We start from the raw sequence: 25,901 nt of genomic DNA on the forward strand, positions 1-25,901 counted from the left end.
TTGGCATGCCTTCATGGTGTGGTGGTCTGCACGCTGGGCGTGTATTCCAGAAGTCCGCGGTTCGATTCTCGGCGAAGGCGTTGCTAGTTTTTCATATTGCCTGCTTCCAAAAAAGGAATCCCAATGTCTCTACAAATTTCTTAAAGAAAGTAAATTTTTCTTTTTAATATTTTAATCTAGAATACTCTACACGCAAATAAGAGATAACAAAACGAAATTCGATCTCAACAAATGGCATAAAATTACAAATATCATTCAATATTGCTGACAAATTTTCAGTTTTTGAATGCAATCGACACCACATAAATTCTATCAAATATGACTCTAAATGGTGACGAGCAGTGCCCCGTTGACTTTTATTTCTTCATTTAGCACTGCCTCGCAATCGTTCCACAGTTTGGGTATGGCATCCAGTTTCGGGGTCTATAAATTATAACTGTTTTTCACGGTGAAGTGTTCATACCCAGCATATCTTAACACCTATTTTTTACATCGTGTCCAGCAGTCTGAAAATATAATGCTGCCATCCGTGTTGCTTTCCCTGCATAAACGTCCGAACAGCAATTGTTCCAGGAAGAATGCGCATAACGCTGTTTTTTCCTTTTCGTAAAAAGACGTTAGCTATTCCAGTCTGCGTTCGTATTATAGCTGATTTCTAACACAAGTTAAATTCAATCGATGTCAATTCTTGATACAACAGACAGATAAAACGAACGGCATTGAGGCAAGGAAGATGTGAGTCTTCAAACCATGTATTGTTCTTAATTCTTTTTTTCCTTCCACTGCAAGAACGTACATAACAACACAATACAGGAGCTTTGTTCGAGTCAAAAGTTAACTTTATAGGATGATTCTGGGAACAAAGTCCATTGATATGAAGTATACCTTTATCCTGAAAGAATTTTATGACGGAATTTGGGTCATTAGGTAATTGCCAAATAGTGTAATCCATCATGTGTTCAATACTACAGTGTCATCAATACTGTTCCGTTTTTCCTCTGAGACCAGTTGTAAGGTTATTTTCTTCCTTCCCGTTCGTAGGGGGTTAGTAGATTTTGGAGTGAATAATGACAATGCTACTTGATGAAGTATCGTAACACACTTTATTTAGTCAGTACTAATCAGGACAGCTCCAAAATCACGTTACAGTCGTCGAAGATCTACTATAAACTCGCTAGAGCAATCAGCCTTCAGGTTATCATACTATCACGGTGGAGACAGCTTCACTGCAAAGCACCAGAGTACAGCTCCCGACTCTGCTCGGTCGTTCTCGGAACTCCACGTACTCTCACGACTTTCCACGCTACAACTCGCGATGCACTCGACGACACACAGAACACAGCTCCCGACTCTTCGGTTCAGTCATCCCGGAGCTCAACACGCTCTCTCCACGATGCGCTAACCGCGATACACTAAGAGGCTTTTCGATGCACTCAACAACCCACTCGGCACTCGCTGGCCAGCTGCCAACTCGATCGACTCCGCACGGAGTAACTCGAGACACACTGACTCGCCCTCTAGACGAGGCGTACACTCTGACTGCGAACCAACAGGGTTTATATAGTTTTCGGCTTGTGTTCGAGAACATTCTGGGCTAAACCGGTAAGAATTTGCTCCAGAATGTTCTCCATCCGTCCATGGCATGTCTCCAAATGGGCCATTTCTCGCCAAATGTGGCAATCCTGCTTTACCTTTCTACTTTATGGCAAACCTAAAACTGCTTTGCGGGGAATCCATCTTACCGCGTCTGTACATTTTGTAACAATATTAAAAAATGGCTAAATATGGCAAAAAAAACGAGGGATGATATTTCAAAAGAGAGCTAGAAATCTCCAGCCACGATACTTCAAACGTTAAATTCTCGAGCCACGATATTTGGCGTGTTGTTGAAACACTATTTTCTTCTTGTTTTTACTTTATTTTTAACCGACGCCGGTCTAACCGGAACAGTACCCAAACTTTAAGCAAAAGCAGTATGCAGATATACTCTTACAGACGTTAGGATAAGGTTTTACTCCTGTAAAATTCTCTGTACCTATAATAAGATTTTCGTGGTAACATTGTAGAAACATTAGGTTATTTCGGAAGCATGGGAAATTGAAAAATTAGCAACCCCTTCGGCTGGAATCGAAGCACGGACCTCTGAAATACGCAGGCGCCCAGCGTGCAGACCACCACACCTCGAAAACATGCCAAGAAGGTGGGAGAAAGAGCTTATAACAAAGCTAATTTTAACATTAAATACTTGACATAAAATAAGTTTCAAAGAATTTGACTTTTTTATTTATTTATTTATTCTTTTTTTTTTTTTTTTTTTTTTTTTGTTGTTGTTGTTGTTGTCCAAGAAAAATGTCTGAAAAGAAATGCAGGTTTATAGAGGAAAATACCAGCATAACTGGGAAAAAGGATTATTAAACTGAATGCACCTTTTTGGTATGGTAGGGAAAAGTTTTCATGGTGAGTTGCTTGCATACTGTGGGCATATTTCTCCTGAGCTGCATCCATGCATCGTCACTCGGAGCAAAGAATGTAAATCGTTTGTCGTTGCCACTTAGAATTTGACCCCAACCGTCTTGCTCACTCAGCTCATAAGTAATCCTAAAAAAAAAAAAAAAAAAAAAAAAAAAAAAAAAAAAATTCTGAAAGCTTTCAGATTTTATATTATTTTGTTATAGAAGGGGCGATTTTTAACGCTTTGTTTGTTACCTTTATTTATTAAATATCATGTTCTTCGCACTTAAACCAATGAGCATATCTGTAGAATTTCCAATACACAATACCGCGTATTGGAGATAAAATGTCCCCTCCCGTACATTGCTCGCTTCGAAATCATTGTGTTTGTTAATCAAAAATTCTTTAATATCTGACAAAATATGAAACAGAATAAAACAAATTCCAAATTAAGGGTTTCCAGATGCCCATACTCGGGGGAGGATTACGTTATTCAAAATTGGATGGCTCCAGGTACCGTTGTTTTATCACAATGCGAGAAGCATACATTTATGAAGATTCTTCACTATTTATTTTTTTAAGTATAACACAGGGCGATACTATTTGGTGGCAACAATTTGAAAAGGGAAACGGACATTTAAAGTTTTCGTTGAGCTCACGAGTTTATTTTTCTTGCTCTCTCGTTACTTTTCACGAGAAAAATAATACGGTTATTTTCAAAGCACAAAAAAGTTGCTTAGGAACAATTATTTTTGTTGTACTGAATTTCCCTTGATCATTGGTAAGCAATTAATGTATTTATATATTATTTATCCTCATACTGTAATTTGGATGGGTACAATGAACCTAGATATATCGATTTCCATTTGGGGATCATGGCTGATACTGACTAAAATAGTAAAAAAAAAAAAAACTGTTTTCTTTTTTTTTTTTTTTTTTTTTTGCAGGGAATGTCGCGTAAAAGATATCTTTCTTTAAAAGAAATAGGAGAAATTGTAAATTCTGATGATTTTTTTGCATCTGACGATGACGACGATAATAGCCTCATAGATATTGTTGAAATTCCACCAGAGCGGGTTGATGAGATTTCAGATAATGAGGACATGGATGGCAACGTAATTGATGATGAAGAACCACTTAATGTTAACGGGTGTGTTGAAATTCACCGTGTGGCAGGATTTGAGGAAAATGGTTTAGTGAATGCAACTGAATCTTCAGCAAATGAAGTAACAAAAGGTACCGGCTTACCGCCTGCTAAAAAGAGAAAAGAAGTATTGACTTCCAATTGGAAAAACAAGCAACCTAAGTACTCGAAATTATATGAAAATTCTGACAAGGCGAAATGATGTCATTAGAAAACTCAGGGGAAAATCCCCGGTAGAGTGTTTTGAAATACTTTTAGATAATGAAACTGTGACCTATATTGTCCAGCAGTCTTTAATATATGCCAGACAGAAAAACAATCATCAATTTCAGCTTTCTAATAACTGCCTAAAAAATTATTGGAATACTTCTTTTCACTGGCTATCATCCACTTCCGCAAGAACAATTATATTGGTGTAAAGATGAAGACATGAACATTCCGTGTTTTAGAGCATGCATGAGTCGGAATAGGTATCTGGAAATTAAACGGTACCTACATATCAGTGACAACTCCGATTTAGAAAGGATTCCACTAGGTGAACGTGATAACCTCTTCAAGATTCGCCCATTGATTGACAAGCTGAATGACAAATTTCAACAATTTGGGGTGTTTTCTGAAAGTTTGAGCATTGACGAACAAATGGTTCGTTACTATGGACATCACTACCTCAAACAATTTATACGTGGTAAGCCAGGGGAGGTTTGGATTCAAACAATATCTGTTGTTCACAGACTGGATATTGTTATCAGACTCAAGTGTATGAAGGCAAATCAAAGAAATTAGGAGATGATGAAAGCATCAGTGGGCTTGGGACATCTGTTTTCCTTCACATGGTATCTATTCTTCAGACACCAAATGCTCATAAAGTTTACTTCAACAATTTTTTCACAGGATTTTCTCTGATGAAACATTTGCAGGACATTGACGTTAGAGCAACAGGATCTTTTCGATTCAACAGAATGAACAAATGCCCTATTGCAAGAGACAAAGAGATAAGGAAAAAAGAACGCGGGGCATATGACTACAGATTTGATTCCCGTAATGAAATTTTAGCTGTCACGTGGAATGACAACAGTTGAGTAAGCCTTATGTCTAATCATGAAACTATCGAACCAAAATCAGAGGTGAAGCGATGGAGTAGAACAGAGAAGAAAGATATTCAAGTACCACTGTAAGGATCTTAAGTTTTACTAACGTTTATTTTATTTTAAATCTTTACTATCACTTCTTATTTTCTACTTCCGGCCAGAATTATAAGCGTGAAGGAGTTTATGCAAAGTTGTCTGGCGAACGCCAAGTATTTAAGTGTGGCCTTTTTGCCAAGCAGAAGAGAGGAAGCCGTGAGTTCGAAGCAGGCCGCTTACCTTAGAAGTTACGCAGTTGCTACTTTGCCTTCCAGGCCAGAGGTTTTAATCCTCTTGATAAATTAAACGTATTGTAGTGTTCACAGTCTCTGTGCTACATACGCTTCCTGTTATTATAAGGCCAATCTTATTCTAAAGTTAAATTAGAGTTTAGTTTTATTTTGATATCTTTTAAGTTAGACCCCGAGTGGAGGGTCATTGTATTCCGAAGTACGGAAGTCATTGTATATAAAGAAAAAAAATAAAGGGTTTTGTATACCCTTCGTCTGTATCCTGTCTACTTACTACAATTAGTGAACATAGCTTTAGTAAGCTCTCTGTTCTAGTCAGGTCATTGTATGTTTCCGAAGAAGGTTAGAAGAAACATTGAACCTGATAGTGGCGCCCGACGAAGAATAACCATGGCCGAGTTTCAAGAAGAACCTGTGCTGCCTGCAGAAACAGCTCAGAATCCAGAAATGCCCGCTGCCGCCCTGGAAGGATTTGGGTATATTGTCCAGACCATGCGCGCTTCGATGAAACCAGAAGCAACGTTTAATGGAAACTCACAGGTAACCAGTTTTTTGGAAAAATTGGATGACCACTTCATGCTCTACCCCGTGCACGAGTTTCAAAAAGTTACCTTAGCTACCAGCGCTTTGAGGGGCCAAGCGCTTAACTGGTTCAAATGTATCGGCAGAAGTCTCTTGGGTCAAGCAGGAAGTCCCACCTATACCTACGAAAATTTCAAGACTGCCCTACTAAAAGCCTTCCCTGTTGTAAGGGATCGTGCGAAATTAGAAACAGAACTTTTCAGTATATATCAACAAAGAATGGAAAACCTCTCGAGTTTTATTTTAAGAAAAATTCACGTTTTCAAGCTCTTGTATGGAAACCGTCCGGATCCTGAAATAATTCAAGTGATTTTGCCGAGGCTACTACCCCAAGTGCAAGACTTTATTGAATTGAGAAATCCGACTACACTGGAAAAATTATTTGAGCTAGCAATCCAGTTTGAAAGTAGAAGAACGGCGGACGTCGAAAGAAGACGCCAATATCAACAGCGAAACCAATTTGGTACGCCAAGACTACAGCAAACTCAAGCACATGGCTACGGAGAAAAAGCGAATCAGTGGGCAAGGAAACCCGAGCATTCAAAAACAGCCGGCGAACGTCGACAGTTCAATAGCAACCCAGGAAAAAAGTCTCAAGGCCAGTGGAGAAAGAAGGAAAGCACCGAAAGAAAAAATAATTTAAACTAAAACGGATTTCTGCTGACGAGAGGGTGCGGAAATCCGAAGGCCACGAAAACCCCTCTTCCTACAAGTTAAATACAGTAATGGTGAAAAATTTAACTCTTCCGAAGATTGAAGTCTTGGTAAATAATATCCCGGCCACCGCACTCCTGGATACCGGCGCGCAGTGTTCCTGTGTGGCAGAAGTCTTTTTTAGAAAGTATTTTCGCAAATACCGCATATATAATGCGGATAATACAACAGTATTAGCGGCGCAAGGAGAACAATGTAAGTGCGTAGGTAAAGTACCTTTATACATCCGTATCAAGGACGAACAAGTAAAGGTGATGTTTTTTATAGTAAAGAATTTGCAAGCACACTTAATACTAGGAATAGACTTTCTTTCAGACGCACAAGCTACACTGGATTTTAATGAAGCGTCTCTTAAGCTGACGATGAAACCAGTGCGTGTAGAAAAGGTTGAACCGCCGAGGTTAAATCTTGACCACCTGCCTAATGACGAGCAAGATAGAATCCGACAAGTGGTAAGTGAATTTGCTTCCTTATTTAGTGATATTCCAGGATTTACCCAGGTTACTAACCATAGTATTGACACCGGAGATGCATTGCCGGTTCGTCAAAAACCATACCGGTACGATAAGAATAAGGAAAAAATTATAGAATGGCATATTACCGATATGCTACGTAAAAAGATCGTAACGCCTATCTCAAGTAGTTATGCTAGTCCGGTGGTTTTATGTAAGAAAAATAATGATTATCCTTTGGAGCATCCAAAAAGGTGGAGATTCGCTATTGATTACCGTAAATTAAATTCCATAACGAAATATCCGGTATATCCGTTACCGATTATAGAAGAAATTTTAAGGAACATAAAATCAACCAAATTTATGACAACTTTAGACTTAACGAATGGTTATTTTCAAATAGGGATCAGGCCTGAGGACGTGCCTAAGACTGCTTTTATAACCAAGTCTGGCACTTATTTTTGCGAATGCCGTTTGGCCTTTCAGGCGCCCCAGCAACATTTCAGCGATGCATGGACATTGTGTTAAGACCTGTTCTCGGAAAGTCCACATTTATCTATTTAGACGATATCATTATTACTAGTGATAATCTCGACCAACATGTACAGGATTTAAGACAGGTGTTTTCTTTATTAAATGAGGCCGGTCTAAAAGTTAATGTCGAAAAGTGCAAATTTGCAGCCCCTGAATTAAAATATTTAGGTTACAAAATATCGCAAAAAGGGATCGAGACAGATGAATCAAAAATAATCGCTGTACAAAAGTATCCGACTCCAAACACGGCAAAGAAGCTCTCTTCTTTTCTAGGACTTTGTTCATATTATAGGTCCTTTATAAAAGATTTTGCGGCTATCGCTGAGCCATTGTTAAAATTAAAAAGGAAAAAGGCAAGATTCTCGTGGACGGCCGAAGCCAATAGTGCTTTCAAAAAATTAAAACAAGCATTAACGCAAGCCCCTGTGTTGAAATTTCCTGAAAAGGATGAAAATTTAGAAATTTCAGCGGATGCTTCGGATTATGCGGTAGGAGCGGTACTTTCGCAAAATCAGCAGCCAGTGGCATTTTTTAGCCGAACTTTAAATCAAACACAAAGAAACTATTCCGCGACCGAGAGAGAGGCACTTGCAGTTCTGTTAGCAGTGCAAAAGTTCCGAGTCTATTTTGGAAAGGCGCCGATAACAGTATATTCTGATCATGCGGCGGTAACTAGATTGTACTCTGGAAAAAATTTATCCCCAAGGTTAATAAGATGGGCACTCAAGCTGCAAGAATATAATCTGGTAATCAAGCATACCCCCGGAAAGGAAAATATCGTAGCAGATGCCCTGTCACGAATTAAATTAGACGAACAGGGTAATACCGTAAAAGTTGCAATGCTGACAGCGTGTACAATAAATTCCCGAGAAACTGTAATAACCGAACTGGGTAAGGATCCTGAGTTTGGAAGTATTTATGAGTATTTGAAGGATCCTGAAAATTTTAGCCACCAAGATATTGTGGCGATAAGAAATAGGGCGGCCCATTACGAACTAATAGATGGTCTATTATTTTATACAAAAACTACGAATTCCAACAACGAATTTCGACCTGTTATCCCAGCTAGTCTTAGATTAAATATCCTGCAAGAGCTCCATGACAGCCCTTTAGCTTCTCATGCTGGTATTCGAAAAACTACTCAACGCGTACGCGAGGCAGTCTACTTTCCTGAACTGCAAAAGTTAACAAGGGCGTATGTCCAGTCCTGCCCAACATGTCAAGCCGTTAATTATGTTAATTTCCGCCCGGCCGGGTTTCTAAATTGTATTAAATCCGAATTTCCAAATGAAATAATCGGCATCGATTTATTGGGCCCTTTCCCAAAAAGTCAGTTAAACAAAAGTCGCTATCTCCTTGTTATAGTTGATCATTTTAGTAAATGGACCGAAATTGTTCCCTTAAAACGAGCCTCCGCGAAATTAGTTACCGATTCTATTTTAAATAAATATATTTTAAAATACGGGGCGCCCCTAAAAGTTATATCGGATAATGGTCCTCAATTTGTAAGTAATATATTTGAAGACATGTGCCAAAAACTGGGCATACGTCATTTAAAAATGGTCCCGTATCGGCCGCAATCAAATATAGCGGAACGGGTCAACAGAAATATAGTGAAAATTATCCGTAGTTATGTTAAAAATTTTCATAAAAGCTGGGATAACTATGTCAATGAATTTGCTTTCGCCCTTAGGACCGCAAAACATGATACAACGGGCAAAACTCCTGCTGAGTTATTTCTAGGCAGAAAGGTTATAACACCGTTAGATAAACTATTTTACGTGCAACAAAGAGCCCCAGAATTTAAAATGGGTGATATAGAAAAACTAATAAAAGAAGCAAAAAAGAATACGGAAGTAGCACAAAGAAAACAAAAATTGTATTATGACTTGAAACGACGGGGAGTAACTTATAAAGTAGGGGATGAAGTACTAAAAATTAAGCATTCACTTTCTTCAGCACCAGAAGATAAAACTGCCAAATTTTTTCCACGCTTTGAAGGACCATATGTTATAGAAAAAATAACTCACGCTGTTGTAGTGTTAAAGGCAAGAAATGGTGAAACCTGTTCCGCAAACATTGACCAGATAAAACCATTCTATGACCGTAATAAAATGCAAATCTTTTCAGATCTTTTGCAGGATCCGGTACGGCAGACACCGCAGGTACAAGTTCCAGAGGTGGGAAAACGACAAGTACAAGGGCAAGCCAATGAGAGACAGAAGCAAGTGAAAAGAAAATTGCCCCGCGGAAAAATTGAAGGTACAAAGAAAAAGAAGCCGTTCCACCGTCTAAAAAACAGAGTTCACGAACACCCCCAGAATGAAGAAGGGAGAAGGACGACGTATGTGGAAAAGACCGGGAGAAAGGACGGCAACTATAACCCGGCTGTGAAACGGAAGATTGACTCATCCGACAGAACTCTCCGCAGCAAAAGTCGCCGAACTGCGGAAGGGCCATCAGCGGCGGAGGAAAAAGTACAAGAAAAATTTGAACGGCCAACAACGAGGTCCAAGCAGGATCACGACAGAAGTTTCCCGGTTCCACCAAGACCAGCTGCCTTCAAACGGCCAAGACCACAAGCAGAGGACAGAAGGAAGATGTTCAAGGGTGGCCGTAGTGGTGAAAAACGGAAGCTTCCAGAGGAAAGCACTGAAGGGCGAGCCCGTACAAGAAGGAGGATCAACCAAGCTACGGTCTGCAGCACCTTTAAAGACTGGGCCCAGAAAAGGATGTCTGAATATTACAAAGATAAGTAAAATTTTATGTTACTTTACAAACTTAAGTTAATCTTTCATTCTTACTGCAAGTGGCAGATTTCAAGAAGTTTTACCTCATGCGAGGTTTACCTTTATCGCCAAAAGGGCGAGAAATGAGTTGTGACCGATTTTCTTATTATGTTTTTCAATTACTCGCGCGTAAAACTAAAGTTGATGTATAATAGCGTTGTGTAAAAACTTAAATATTGTAAAAAGTTATTGTATAAATTTTATTTAAAACATTCTAACAAGAAAGAAGTTTTAGTCTGAAAGACTTTTTGAAATGTAGTATTATTTCAATGTAGAAAGAATTGGCACTTGCTTTGAACAGAATAGAAGTTAACAATGTACTACTAATGTATGTTTTCAAATGTGTAAAATTAACGGCATCTTGATATGTTCTTGTATACATGTGAACTGTTATTTTGAATGTTTAGAAATACCGTGATATGGTAAAAGTGAAAGTAATGTTAAAAATTTGTTATTCGTGTGACTGTAAAGATTAAATCATGGTGAATATGTGTTAAAGGTTGAATGATGTAGTTAGGCTCTCTGACGCTACACTTTAGAGTTAGCCACTTTCAGAATAGTACCTCAGGGTCTAGAGTTGAAATTAGGGTGTGTTAAGAGGTCTCGTATGTTGAATTTTAACACGTTAGTGTTTTGATTGTAGGAGGAAGTGTTGAACACATAGACAGAAACACATTCGTGTTTGGTGTTTTTACAACACATGTCAGAGAGCACGGGGAGAGATAATTAAAATAGTCATGAATGAAATAAGAATGTTAAGAAAAGTATATTCTATATGTTATTTTCAATGTCATTCTGTAACATTTCATTAAACTAGTTTTCCTTCCAGATCTCTGGAAGGAACCAGAATTGAATAAAGCTCCTGTTTAGATGCAGTACAGATGAAAAAGAAAAAAGATTGTTGTATATTCCGGGAGCTGCTATTGTAACAAATTTCTTTCTTTTAAAATTTTCTAGTTTCTAGCTAAGTTATGACTGTAAAAGGTTGGCCTCGCGTTAGTTTCTAGAGCTAAAAGTTTTCAACAAGGTCGTTTTAGACCTCAGTTTCAAACTAATTAACTCTGGCGGGAAGTATGTAAGGATCTTAAGTTTTACTAACGTTTATTTTATTTTAAATCTTTACTATCACTTCTTATTTTCTACTTCCGGCCAGAATTATAAGCGTGAAGGAGTTTATGCAAAGTTGTCTGGCGAACGCCAAGTATTTAAGTGTGGCCTTTTTGCCAAGCAGAAGAGAGGAAGCCGTGAGTTCGAAGCAGGCCGCTTACCTTAGAAGTTACGCAGTTGCTACTTTGCCTTCCAGGCCAGAGGTTTTAATCCTCTTGATAAATTAAACGTATTGTAGTGTTCACAGTCTCTGTGCTACATACGCTTCCTGTTATTATAAGGCCAATCTTATTCTAAAGTTTAGTTTTATTTTGATATCTTTTAAGTTAGACCCCGAGTGGAGGGTCATTGTATTCCGAAGTACGGAAGTCATTGTATATAAAGAAAAAAAATAAAGGGTTTTGTATACCCTTCGTCTGTATCCTGTCTACTTACTACAATTAGTGAACATAGCTTTAGTGAGCTCTCTGTTCTAGTCAGGTCATTGTATGTTTCCGAAGAAGGTTAGAAGAAACATTGAACCTGATACCACAACCTAAACTGATATCAGAATATAACAAATACATGGGTGGAGTAGACAAGATGGATTGGAATGTTCAAAAATAAAGGAAATAAGGGGGAAATAATAAATAAGGGTAATAATAATAAGTAAGCAAAGGAAAATACCATTTTCCTTTGCTTACTAATGCCATCGATGTAACACTCATTAACCACCCCGCACTGTATTGTATTTCAAATGATAAAATTCCATTGCTAGATTTTAGGAGGATGGTTGGTAGAAGATATCTTGCTTTATCTTCAGAACTCTCAGATGCAAAAAAGGGTGGAAGGAATTCTTTCACTAAAGCATCAATTAATCGTGTTCCTACTGTTATCAGAACATCTGGTAATCATTATATTGAACGGACCGAAAATGGTAAACAAAGAAAATGTGCAGTGTGCAAAACAAATGCAAGAAAACAATGTGGAAAATGTAATATTGGATTACATGTAGACTGTTTTGAACGCTGGCATTAAAAGTAGATAGTATCAGCCATGATCCCCATTTGGGGATCGGACTTAAATTTAAAATTTCTGAAAACATATTGACGCATTTATGAGAAAAACATGTTTTTCTTATTATTTAGATGTAAACTAACAGAAATAAAATAAAAATTGATGAAGAAAATTTGGCAGTTAATGGGTTAATAGCCCTTCTGGGATAATGATTAAGATAATTAGATTGAAATTAAAATTCAATACATATGAATGAAAATTTAATAAATAAATTAAGAATTAATAAATTAATTATCTATAGTTAAATGAAAAAAATATCGCACCTCGTCTTACTTGGGGCTCCGACTAGAATAAATATGCAGTACAGCATTCGATTTCAATGGGGGAAGGAGCTTCTTTTTAAAGAAGACTAGTGGAAAAAAGTAAAACGATTGAAGCGTCACCGATGAAAGTAAAGACGTAGAGTTCCTCACTTTGTAAATGCTAATTTATAGTCGAACGTGAAGAAACTGAAGAACTAGTAAACGAATAATCGCTTGAGTTCATGTAGATGAAACAACAAGCAAAAAGAGTAAAATAACCCTTTATTATTCAAATAAAAGTTAACAGAAATACGGCTTGGAGTTTTACAATAAAGCCGAACACTCGGTCTTTGAACTAAACTAAACTTAACTATAAATATATAGCAGAAGCTGTCAAGTTTTAATGCAGGTGCCCCTTAAACACGAGATGACTGCGAAGCTATCAAGGGCCTGAGTACGGCCGAACGTAATAAAATCTTTGCGAGAGAGTAGCCAAAAAGGCAGACGCACGCTAATCCGAAACTTTGATTCTCTCTAACTCAGCAAGTAGAACTTCGCGGTTAAATACCGCTCTTCCTCATTATGTATTCAGACGTGATTCTAAAACTACGTCCTAGCCGGAAGTAGTAAGTTGAAGTTAAGAATTTGACGGGAAAGGATTTTAACTCGAAATTTAACTGTTAATAAAATCAACATAATCCTTACAAAGAGAATGCTAGAATGAGAATATAGAAAGAAATTTTAATGGAGAATTGTAGTTTCGAAAACAGAGAAGAGTCCGACGCTTTCTGACAGCAGTGCCCTGCCGATAGAATTCTAGCTCTCATGAAGAATGCGACTGAACAAAAAATTTTCCCCCGAATCCGATCCGACGACAACATCCAAAAAATGTAAGGTCTGCATAAGTGACAATTTTTGCCCTCCATATCTGGTTACATAGTTCAAGTCTGCAAGAGCTTTGAAGTGAGAGGTCACTAGCACTGGACGTGGAAGACCAACTATCTTCACAAAATTTTACTTGTGTACTCCTCTACGCCTAATTAGACTGCCTACCTTTTTTTTTAAATCAAAACTCCGACTTTAAAAGGTAGGGTGCCAGAAAGGATTAATTAAAGAAACGCTGAAATCTAAAACAAAGCCAAAATCGGGCCCATAAGCAGCAGAACAACCACCATACTACCTCAAATAACTTTAAATAGAAGTAACAGCTAAAATATGAACTTAAAGTCTAGAAGCTGATGAGATTTACCAGCTACACAAACAAAAAACACATTATTATATACTTTATAAAACAAAATATAACACGTTACTTACATATACAAAGAAATAAAATAACAGGATATCATAAACACCCTAGTTTTTCTTAAAATAGACAGATAAATTTTTAAGCACAATTAATGTATAAATTCGTTTCATTTACAGATACATATCTTATGAAATTTGACGATTTCAATTTAGTCACTGTATTTTTACATAGATCCTTTACAGTATTAAATTTAGCAATATCTGGAATAAATTTTGGAACAATATTTTTTATAGAAGAGCATCTAAATAACAGGTGCTCAAGATCGACATTACTCATGCCACAAAGCCAGGCACAATTTTTAATAGTAAACCTATGATAATAAAATGGGAAATGTCATTGATTAGTTAAAGCTTGGTTAAGGCATCTTCTGTCACTTACAGTTGAGATTAAATTATATGTGAACCATCCTTTAGAATCTGGGTCAATCCACTTTGCTTGTCAAAGAGTCAAACGTTTTCTTTTCAACAAGGATTTCAAACTGTCAAAGGAAGTCTTTACTTCAAAATCAATAATTTGATTTTCAGTGGCAGCCTTTGCCAATCTATCTGCTAACTCGTACTGGATAATTGTATATGTATACAAGGTGTATCAGTATAGCGTTGACAAACTTTCGGGAGAGACAAAGTACAACCACACAATGGAAATTACACAGCAATGCATGGTCAGAAACTCTCTCCTGGCGCGGCAGTAACGACACATAACGCAAAAAAGGAAGGACACAGACAGAGACAAAACATGTTTTATTATAATTACAACAGCAAGAAACCTACAAATAAGAACAAAACGATCGCCATTAAAGAAGGGTTCCGAAATTTCAACCTCGGATCGTAATGCTGGCCTCACTTCTCTGGTGCATGGAAGATGCACGACGTACGGTTGCATCACGGTCCGGGTCGTAATATCGAACGTCATCTTTGATGATGATCGTTGTCTCTCAATGTTGTTTTTCCTTTGTTTTTGTTGTACTCAGAATAATAAACATGTTTTCTTCCGTCGCTCGTGCCCTTTCTTTCTCGACTTCTGTGTCGTTGACGTTTTTTTGAAGGCAAGTGAAATTCCACTAAGTACGGGACAAAGAAACTGACAAGAAGAAGAAATAAACAAGAACGCATGATAAAGATATTTATTTTATTTCTAACAGAATGTGTTATTTAACGAATGTGCTTTTCATTTCATTCCGACGCGCAATAAAAGTCGAGCATTTTCCGAAAGTAAAAACATAAAAAAATATAAGAAATTTACTTATTCAGTATCATATCTCTAAACTCCTTAGAAGATTTTAGGCTTACGAAAGTTAAATAAAAAATACGCATAAATGTAATTTTAAGAATAATGGCCAAAATAATGGTTTATCGTTCTTGCTACAAGAGAGAAATTTTATGGTTAAAGTCATAAATCATTGTTAATGACTTTTGCATTTTCCCCCCCAGAAAGCTGCGTTATAACTTTTTTTTTTTAAGCTTTTCCGCAAATTCTGTTTCATTGTACGTTTTTCCAGCTAATACTGGGAAGAGAAGACACTTAAATTAAAGTACACTGCGAAAAAGAAAACGGACAGCTCTATATTTCCAGTTCTACTAGGAGGATTGACGAAACTCAAATTGCGTTTTTGATGTCTCGAAAGCGCGACTTAAGATATATATTGAATTTATATATAGCATTGTTCTAATATAGGTAGATGGCCCACTAGCGGCCGAGCGGTAAAGTCGCTGAACACTGGTATTTCGGTCCGAGGTTCGAATCCCGCGAACGGGCTGGCTGCATGGGCGTTTTCGTGGTTTTCCCCATGTGTAACGTATATACGAGCCAGTTTCTCTTAGAAAGTCCTCCACGAAGGCATCCCTCCCCGTAGGCAGATAGCCTTCGAGGCTTTGCCATAATCACGCACACGCACACATATTAGATGGGCCCTTTAATCACAAAATCGGCCTTCTACAGAAATGACATGTCTATTTCTTCCCATATTTCGATTCTTCGATTTAAATTATGCCTTAAAGTAAATTTGTCAAATTTGGTACGAAATTTCAAAATTTATCTTGGCGCATTTTGTCATTTTGCGCCAAGGATAATTCACTTGGCGAAATTCTTAATTTATAGCAACCTATTTTCCTTTCCTTTCATTGCGCACAAGTGGAAAAAAATCATCTTTCATTATTTCAAATAAATTTAACAAAGTGTGTAAACTACATTTGGCGTTATCATCGCTTATAACAAATATGCCAAATTTTAAAATGCACCAATACGTATATTCACATATATACTAGGAATTTTTGAATGAAAACTGTAATTTTTTGCAGGTATGTCTAAAATTACATTTACTTTATGATGATGATGATGATGATATTTTATAGGTCATAATTCAAAATGCTTTCAAAAAAATTTATAAAATTTATTTAAAAATACAAATTTAAAAAATAAAATCATAAAAAAGGGCGAATTTTATTTCGAATGAACCTAAATTTTGAATTCTGGAAGAAGGAATCAAGTAAGCTTAATAAAAAAAGAGATATTAATAAATGTAAATCGACAACGAAATAAACTATTTACGAGAGGATATTTATTTTTATATCTTATTTACATTCTTGTACGAAGAAAAATTGAAGTATTGTAATCGCAAAAAATTTCGAGTCAAAAAAGTTTTACTTTTTTTTACGAAGAAAAAGGAAGTATTGTAATCCTGAAAATTTTCACATAAAAAGTTTAAACGAAAATATCCATTTTGACCGCTAGAACGTAATTTAATGATGTTTTTGCGTGACATCTGTACGTACGGATAGAATGAAAGACTCCTTTTCCCCAAAAAGTTATAAAACTGATTTAAAATGAATTGTGAAGAGAATATTTCGTGGAGTCTGTACGTACGTCTGTATGTACCTAGCATAACTCAAAACTGAGTAGCCTTAGAACGTTGAAATTTTGTATATAGGACTGCCATAACATGTAGTTGTGCACCTCCCTTTTTGATTGCAATCCACTTCACCAAAAGTATATAAATACCCATTTTGTTACTCGGCTCCATGAGCTCAGTTTTTTTATTCTTATATGTTGCTAAATGGTGCAATTTTTAATTTAGAAATGATTGAATTATGTTGTTCTTATCATCTTCCGGTTAAAGGTGTTATGTTCGTTAATCCGCATGCAACATTTTTAGAATTATCAACAATTTAAAAGTCGCTTAGGTGCAGCTAAGCCTAATTTTTGTTTACCAAAGCAGTCATATTTGCTTACATTAGAAATTTAGCAGAATAATGGATTTGTTGCCAATCTAAAGAAACTAAAGTTAGCAACAACAAAAATAATGCCTTCTTTTATTTGTGCGAATTAAATCATGCTTAATCCATTCTGGAATTTATTCAAGGAAATAAGTGTTTAAGATTTATTTGGTAAATTTTAATATAGATCTTTTAGTTTTTTATGTGTTTTTGCCTTGTCGCGAAGTGAGAACTGAATTAATTGAATGAGAAATACTTAATCGTCTGTGAAAAACTGTTTAAATTTTTTTGCTTCTTTGCCTAATTTCTTTTATACATCGTTTTATATTTATCATAGCATTTAAATAAAACATGTGGCAACGATTAGATAATGCTTCAGATGATATAATTTTTGTGCATTCTGAGTTATAAAATGAATGAGATCTAACGCTGCTAATGAACCTAGCGTCAGAGTGTCACTATGATAAACAAATATAGTGAATTTTAAAGAGTGCATTTGGTTTGTAGTTTGTGCGCTATCGACGAATTAGATTTAATTCAATCCAATATGTTTAAATGAAATGAAGGAAAATTGCGTATAACTTAATATTCCGTACAAGGAAGTTATATGGTGTACATATCTAATTTCGTTATATTAAATATCTCTGGCGCGAAACAAATCTCAGTGGTAAAAAGGGGCCTCGATTGAAAAAAAGAAGCCCTGTTCTAGTGTATACACGTTTCCATAAAAAAGTAGGTCTGAAAATACTAAAATGCAATAACTATATTTCAGCTTGTAAAAGAAAAATAATTAGCATGATAAGCTTCTGAGATGGTGGACACAGTTACTTATGCGTATATAGCGAAACCTTTCAACCAAACTGGTTTGAATTCGCGATATTTTACCACTTTCTCATTCAGAAACGAAATGAACGAGTTAGTTTTGGAAATGCTGCGAACGCTTAATGCCTGAACGATTAAATTGGTGCGGAAATGACGAATTGAAAATAAAAGACTTTTATACAGTTAAAAGTAAAGACAGCAACTGAAGAGTAATCAATGCCACTTTTTGTTTCGAAAACCTAAAAGTGTGGGACATGCTCGTTGACCGAAATAAGGATGTAACGCCATTAAAGAAAAATTTAGAAAAGCACATTAAAAACTCATTAGCAAATCTCTAGATGGTTTCCACATTTTCAAATTAACTTTAACTTGAAAATGTACTAAATAACAGCAAACGTCTTCAGATATCAATCCATGTAAAATTTGGATTAAATACGCGCAGTATTTATGAACCAGAGAGCATATTTTCGAAAATATGCTTTATTTTCAGATATATAAAAGCATCATACATTTATGTAACCCAAACGTATTAGATGTTCAAATTTCTGTGTATATAACGCCCTTTTCAAGGCTATATCACATGACGGAATTTTCCATCAACTGAAAGAAAAATTGAGAATTTGATTTATCAGCTTATATCCCCTACAACGTTAAAATCTGTAGTACTGATACAGTGATAAATTTCTTATTCTATAGTGTAAATTCTTCCATGGATGTTTTAAAATGGATAGGAATAGTACACAAATTTAAACAAGAAAATGCTAAATAATGCAGAATCTATCATATTAAATTACAGCAGGCTGCAAGGAATAATACAGAGGCTGTTCACACATTTTTTAGACGATGTATATTGTATTCACAAAACTAAATTACATAAAATTCTTGTGTTTTAAATGTTATATTTGACATCCCTTATTCTGAATTATCTTTCGACACCGCCATTTCCAGGATAATAATGCCTTTTCAAGTGGCAGAAGAGATATTCTATCCCATTCCTCCCGAACAGCTTTCCAGAGTACTGTTAGGGTTTTGGGACAACGTTTGGATAATGAAGTTTTTAAAAGTCCCAAAGCACAAACATCCATAGGTGACACATCGGGAGATTTAGTAGGGATATCAGTGAAGGGTATGGTCTTGATACCAGTTTTTTGTTGCATTTCTTTTGGGAAATTTACAGTGGATTTTGATGTGTGACTGCTAGCTTGTCCTGATGGAGTCTCACAGATTGATGGCAATGTGGGTAAAGCGATGGTATTTCATTCAGAAAACTTGGCGATGAAATATGTTCCTGATAGTATTTGGAGTTAATCTTGGCATTTTTTTGCATTTCTTTGAACCATGTACTTAAATTTTTTCCTCCCCTTTTATGATAATAAATGGCTCTTTTTTTTTTTTTTTGGTTACAATTATTTAAATACACCCATGCTTCATCTAGTGTGACAATTGTTTTCCATTTTTCTTTGGATAAGTGTTTCTCATATAGAATTCTGCAGCGTGTCCTGTGTTGAGCGATATGCTTTGGAAGAAGACGATGCACATTGAGTTTTTTCGCTTTCTTAAGATTTAAATCAACGTTTATCATTTTGTTTAGAGTGGACACTGAGCATTTTAATGATTTTGCAGCTGTCCTTTGACTAGGGGGATTTTCTTTTAACATTAAACAACGTACCTTTCCAATAGTTGAAGATGTCCGTTTTTTCCTTGGATACTTGTTTGGAATTTTTGTCCCACCTGAGGCTCCAATTTGACGTTTTTTTCCTTTCTTGTTGATGATATTACCTATCTACGCTTTAGATATCGCAAAACCATGACTCTCACATCGTTTTTGGATAACGGAGCATGTATATTTCTCTTCGGAAAGAGCGTAAATGTAGCCTTCGAACCACTGCTTTGTTAAATTCGCCATTTTGAATAAAAACAAAATTTCAAGCCACAGACGATAATTTCGACTTTTAAAAACATAGTACAAATGCAATTACTTCTTTTGCAGCAAACGATTTTTATTACCGCTTACCAAAAACGTCTAAAAAATGTGCGAACAGCCTCTGTAAATGTGTGTGTTATTTCGTTATAATATACTCCATAATCTATAGACTAAATATCACTTGAATGAAATCTGTTCTAAAAGAAATAGGAAATTCTACAAGTCAAATTTTCTATTCAACATCAGAAGACTTTATTCCAGCAACTTACCCTATCGAGCAGCAAACTGAATTCCACAAAATTTCTAGCTATAGTATATAGAATGTCAAAAAATCTGATTTGTACACCACATGACTTCCTTGCGCAAAATATTATATTATACTCATTTTTTCCTTCATTTAATTTAAACTTATTTATTCGAATTTCATTAAAAATAAATTTCTCATTAAATTAATTCAGTTCTTTCTTCGCGACAAGGAAAAAATACATTAAAACTCATAATATCTTCATTAAAAATTGAAAGATATAGAAAAACATAAAACACCAAATACAGTTAAAACAATTAAAAAGACAGTTTTTACAATTAAAATTAAAGTTTCTACGCAAAAGCAAGCAATTCGGCAAAAAGGCAGGCAGATTTTTCGGTGCACAAAAGGAAAAGTTTCTTTCCGGTGACACTCGGCAAAAAGACACTAAAGGTGCAGAAAGACTTAATTCACTGTTCTGCTAAGTTTCAAATGGAAACAAATATGGCTGCTAAGGTTAAAAAAATATTCTTAGCAGCACTTAAACAACTTTTAAATTTTTGATAATCCTACAAATCTTTCATGCAGATTTACTAAAGGCATAAAAAGCTTAACCGCAAGATAAGAATAACATAATTCAATCATTTTTAATGCAAAAATGTACAATTTACCAACATATAAGAATAAAAACAACTGAGCCCACTGATCCGAGTAACAGAGTGGGTATATTATATGTATTTCAATATGTTTGGTTCGGCCGTTTGCAACCGAAATAGGAGGTGGACAACTATATGTTATAACTGTCCTGTATACAAAATTGCAACTTTCTAAGGTTATTGGTTTTTGAGTTCTACGAGATACATAAATACATACGTACCTACGTACAGACGGCAAGAAAAAAGTATCTTCTGAATCCATTTTAAATCATTTTCATAATTCTTTTGAGAAAAACGAATTATGTCATTAAGTACCGACGTTTATGTCACGCAAACACATCTCAAAATTGCATTTTTTAAAATATGGTACCCGGAATTTTTCGTGATTACAATACTTCTTTTACCTCGTACAGGGAAGTAAAAAGAAACACAGTTTTCAGATATTTCGGCACGTAAAACAAGGTCATCTAGAATTCCGTTTCCTTATTCTGAGTAATCCAATAGATCAGCGGTTCTCAAACTTTTGACTAATGCATACCATCTAAAGAAAAATTGAAAAACTATAGTACCACTGCCACAAAGTACTACTACCACCACCACTCTTGAACAAAGCTCCGATCGCACAAATTTACCAGTGTTAAAGAAAAAACTCAATTAGAATGTTTGTGTTTTGATTTTTGAATTTAATATTTAAAAATACTTTATTTCTTTGCGTACCGCCTATTTTTCTCTTGCGTACCACCAGTGGTACGCGTATCACCGGTTGAGAACCCCTGCAATAGATCTTCTTAAATATTAGAAAACGAACTGCATTGCACATGGTAAATCAAAACGAAGCTGCCTGGCGACTTAACAGTTTATTTAGCAACATACTTCTATCCATGACAATTTCTATCGAACTTGTTTGGTGATTTTACTTCATTTTAAAACATCCATTCCGAAAAATTTTAATAACCAAAATATTGATTAAAATAAGCGATGTGTCTTCCGTATACAAATGAGCAGGATTTCGGCAATTCGATAACAATATCGGAATGATAACATTAACATTAGCATTAACCGGAGGCTGTTGTAACCGAAAATCTTAAAGAATAATTATCTGAGTAGTCATGCGTAGTTCGCATATTCAGGCACACTTTAGCTTTTTTGTTATTGCTAATGTTCACTTGTCTGATCTACAGTCAGCCCAAGCCCACGAAATTTCTCGTGGTAAGGAACGTAAGTTTACCCTTGTCGTTGGCAACAGCCTTGAGCACCTTACAGGTGCGAGTTAGCTCAGTTTGTCTCTCAATTTTGATGGAGAGCAACCCGGGGGAGGGGAGGTCTGAGGGTCTCCCACCCCTCTTCTCCTTCCAAGAACCTCTGGAGAGAACTTTCGGCTCGACGCATATTTAGTGTGTCCCGGTGCCGCACGGACACTATATATTTACAACCACCCATGCCTTCTCGGGGATTCGAACCCGGACCCTTCGACATGGCAGTCAGGAACGCTAACAGGCTGGGAGGCACTTTAGCTTTCGATTCCATGAAGGCCTCTAGATCTTAATTGCATGTTCGCATTCACTTCAAAAGGAAAACTTACCTGAGATCTGGATCCGACTGCAGTTTTAAGAAGACGGTTTGATAGGGCATTCCTAAAAGTCTCTGTAGATTATGTGCACCATACCGTCGATGGCTCCGATATCCGCTTGCACTTCTGCGGCTTTGATGCCCACTCCATCCACTGTCAGAGCTATGGGGAAAAATGAACAGTCATTGCATGCTTTTTTATCTACAAGTGAGCGAATGTTCAACATAAAACAGATCCTTGAAAAATATAGAGAATTTGGAATCATAATCTTTTTACCGATTTTAGAACTTCTCATAAAAGCTATGCATGAATTGAAAATTCCAGAAATATCTTTTTTACTTGTAGCCTTGAGTCTCAAAGAAACCATAATTCAAGTACGCCTGCAAGGTGATTACACAGAACAGCTTTAGGTAAAAAATGGGTTGCGACAAGGGGATGCAGTGGGAAAAGGGAAGAACTCGGAAAAGTTATTAGAAACTCAAAGATCAATATTACAGGAAACTTTTTTATTCAGTTCAAATACTGGCTTAAGACATTGGCATTATTTCCCGAACCGCACCCGCTCTCAAGCAGGCATTTATGGCAATGGAACAAAGTGCTAAAATGAATTTGTAAACGAAAATAAAACTAAATATTTACCTTGCTTAACGTCTGACTTACAACTTAGTCACTTAAAAATTGGCAATTATAAATTTGAAAAAGTTAACAGTTTTACTTATTTGGGAACGGAAATGGATATGTAAAAACATAATTGCTGCAAATAGCTGATTTTATGTCCTCAAGAGTTATTTAAAATCTAGCTTTCTTAAATTAAAAATTAAGTTGCTTCTTGACAGAAGTCTTTTAAGATCTGTCTTGACTTGTGCGTCAGAGAGTTGGGCATTGACTTCACGTGACGAGGAAGCTCTGGGAAGTTTTGAGCCAAAGATCTTACATTGCATTCTTGATGGGGTCCAAGTGAATGGATCATGGAGAAAAAGAAAAGATCTAATTTATAACTCTGTATACAATTTACAAACAACCTGATATTGTAAAATTTGTCAAATTACTGACACTTAAACGGGCTGGCCATCTGGCTAGAATGAATGAAGATTGTTGCTGCAAGAAAATCTTTTTGTCAAAGCCCATGGGAAATGGACTTTCGGGAAGACCCCCGCTAAGATAGATTGATTGTGCTGAAGAAAATATTAATATTTTAAAGATTAAACCTCAAAAACAGTTGACGAAAACAGAGAAGTCTGGAGAAGACCAGGGCCCACCTAGGGCTGTCGAGTCATTGAAGAAGTAGTTTGCGTTTTTACGTTGGCGCAAAACACCTTTTAAGAATGTAAGTAAGTATCATTCACATATATAATTATACAAAATATTTGTCTTTAAAAGCGGCCGAGTGGTTAAGTCGCTGAACGCTTGTGGTTCTGCCTGGGTTCGGTTACGGAAGAACTGGCTGACTTCTTGAGCGTTTTCGTGGTTTTACATAAGTGCAGCTGGCACCATATATCAAGAATATCAAACAGAGTGTGGTTTCTTTAATCAATATTCTGAAAACGATCACAGGCATTAACTGAGATTTTTCTCTGGAGATGATGAAAGGTCTGCTATCGAATCATAACACAGAAAGTAAACTTATATGGAGCCTCTGTCTGGGGATCTAGACGTACGAGCCATGGGAGGAAGCTGCTACTTTTGATCCTAAGGACATAAATCCTCTTTGGTCTCGTAAATAGTGAACCGCCTTTACTGACGCCTTACAAGTTTTGTAAGGATTTCCTCCCCTGGATCTAGTAGTCATAAGGGAAGCAGCTCTGACACGGATTGCAAGAATTATAAGAATGCACTTCGTGGATTATGAATTATTACGCTATGGACTAAAAGGATCATTGACCTGTTACTCTTGGACACGCAACTACTTCGGATCACGATGAGGTGATTACTTCATCATGATCCGAAGCAACACTCTAGCGTACAACATTCTTTATTGAACCTATCTGAATATATACGCAGATAGCTCTGAATGCGGATATTATATAATGAATAACCAAACTGTCTACCATGTCTGGTCTAGACGACTAAATGACAACAACACGGGAGGTACCAGCAATCGTTAATTTTGCAGTTGTTGTTATTTAGTAAGCAGCAGTTGTTATTTAACAGAACTAGAATATTCAGTGACTCTAGTATTCAAGGAACTGATCAACAGAGCGGCATAGGTGAATGAAGATAGAAGCATACTTCTGGGAATATCTTTCCCTAACAGAACCCTATAAATGTTTATTTTCTCAACAATTTAAAACCTAGAACCAGAATATTAAGTGCCTCTAGTCTTCAAGGAATTCATCACACGAGCGAAATTGGTGAACGACATTAGAAGCATACTTTTGGGAATATCTTTTCCTAGCAGAACAATATAGTTGTTTATTTTCTTAACAATTTAACACCCAGAACCAGAATATTCAGTGTCTCATGTCTTCAAGGAATTGATCAGCAGAGCAGCATTGCTGAATGACGTTAGAATACCTTTCCCTAACAGACCCCTTCTCTGTTGGGTTCCCGCACATGTTGGAATTCTTGGAAATGAGAAGGCAGATAAGGTAGCTAAATCCGCTGCCAACAATCCTAACTTATCAGAGGAGGAGAATAGATCCCAGTTCCGTATGTGAGCGAATAACGAAAATAACAATGATGGAAATTTTACATAAGAGGTAGGATTATTCTTCAACAGGAATCAAACTTCAGCTATATATATGGACCTAAGCATAAAAGACGGTTATATGATCCACTTTTTCATGTGACAAGGGGCATTTGCAAGTCATTTGAAATGTTTTAACTGGGCAGACACTGACAGCTGTAAATATGGGGCTATTGGACAAGCCCAACCGCTATGTGTTTCGATGCCGACACATGGAAGGATTAGTGCAACAAACTTAGTGCAACAAATTGGAATACACGGGCGTTAGATTTTACAAACAATTGAATGTCTAGGAGCAAACTCAAACGGACAATGCAAAATTGTGGAAAAGAGTGAATAAACTGCTAAAATCTAAATGTTCTAAAACAAACAAAATAAAATAAAATAAGGAGGGAAAAACTCGCTTTCACTTCACGCTTACTTGGTTCCTAGGTTGGTGAAACATTAGCCTTTTATGTAAGGTGTCTTACCTCGTAAAGAGACAACCAGGTTTAGTACCTACCATGTTTAGTATCTACGCATGCATTTCATAGACGCAAATAAGGTCCTATGATAGTTTATGAAGGCAGGCAGTAGTTTAGCGCTACAGTAAAAAATTAACCTCAGAGAAGATTTGACGTACGTACGTACGTATGTATATATGTATGTCGCATAACTCAAAAACGAGAAGCCTCGGAACGTTGAAAATTTGTATATAGGTCGGTTATAACATATTGTTGCGTGCGTACGGGTTCGTTACGAAATGAATGCACAAGTCCGATGAAAAATGAACAAAAATTTACTATTATCACAACAAAAATGCTTAAATTTTCTCAAATTATCATGCAGTATTACAATATCTCACAGTAGTTATCTTTTAACTACTCAAATATCCAATAGAACGTAATTCAAAACAGCTAAAGAACGCTAATCCGCGAATTCGCTACAATCAACAACAGTAGTTTTCTAAACAACAACAAACTAAGCAACTCCTACAAACTGAGATGTTTTCCTCCTTTTATAAGATTTTAAAATCACGCGCTAGAATTTTCCAGC

The 25,901-nt window shown here is 36.3% G+C and overlaps 1 protein-coding gene across 1 annotated transcript; it reads right to left on the reverse strand.

Annotated features, from left to right (window-relative positions):
* Positions 1 to 2,411: 2,411 nt before the first annotated feature.
* On the reverse strand, positions 2,412 to 25,371 carry LOC146993016 (fasciclin-1-like). Its single transcript, XM_085808839.1, has 3 exons — positions 25,337 to 25,371; positions 22,193 to 22,342; positions 2,412 to 2,598 (listed from the first exon to the last, which is right to left on the reverse strand). Exons 1-3 carry the CDS (start codon positions 25,369 to 25,371, stop codon positions 2,412 to 2,414), a joined length of 372 nt encoding a protein of 123 aa, XP_085664965.1.
* Positions 25,372 to 25,901: the final 530 nt, after the last annotated feature.

This window comes from Stegodyphus dumicola, chromosome X2 (assembly GCF_044657685.1).
Source record: "Stegodyphus dumicola isolate Sdum_Otavi_A_Nest chromosome X2, ASM4465768v1".
NCBI classification, from domain to species: domain Eukaryota; kingdom Metazoa; phylum Arthropoda; class Arachnida; order Araneae; family Eresidae; genus Stegodyphus; species Stegodyphus dumicola.

What these genes read in the sequence shown, in the direction of transcription:
- LOC146993016 (XM_085808839.1), bottom strand. Translation starts at nt 25,371, where the DNA reads ATGGTAGGTACTAAACCTGGTTGTCTCTTTACGAG. An exon ending in CCTGGTTGTCTCTTTACGAG is followed by an intron (nt 22,343 to 25,336) that starts GTAAGACACCTT and finishes TTTTCCCCATAG; the next exon opens with CTCTGACAGTGGATGGAGTG. An exon ending in CAGTCGGATCCAGATCTCAG is followed by an intron (nt 2,599 to 22,192) that starts GTAAGTTTTCCT and finishes TTTTTTTTTTAG; the next exon opens with GATTACTTATGAGCTGAGTG.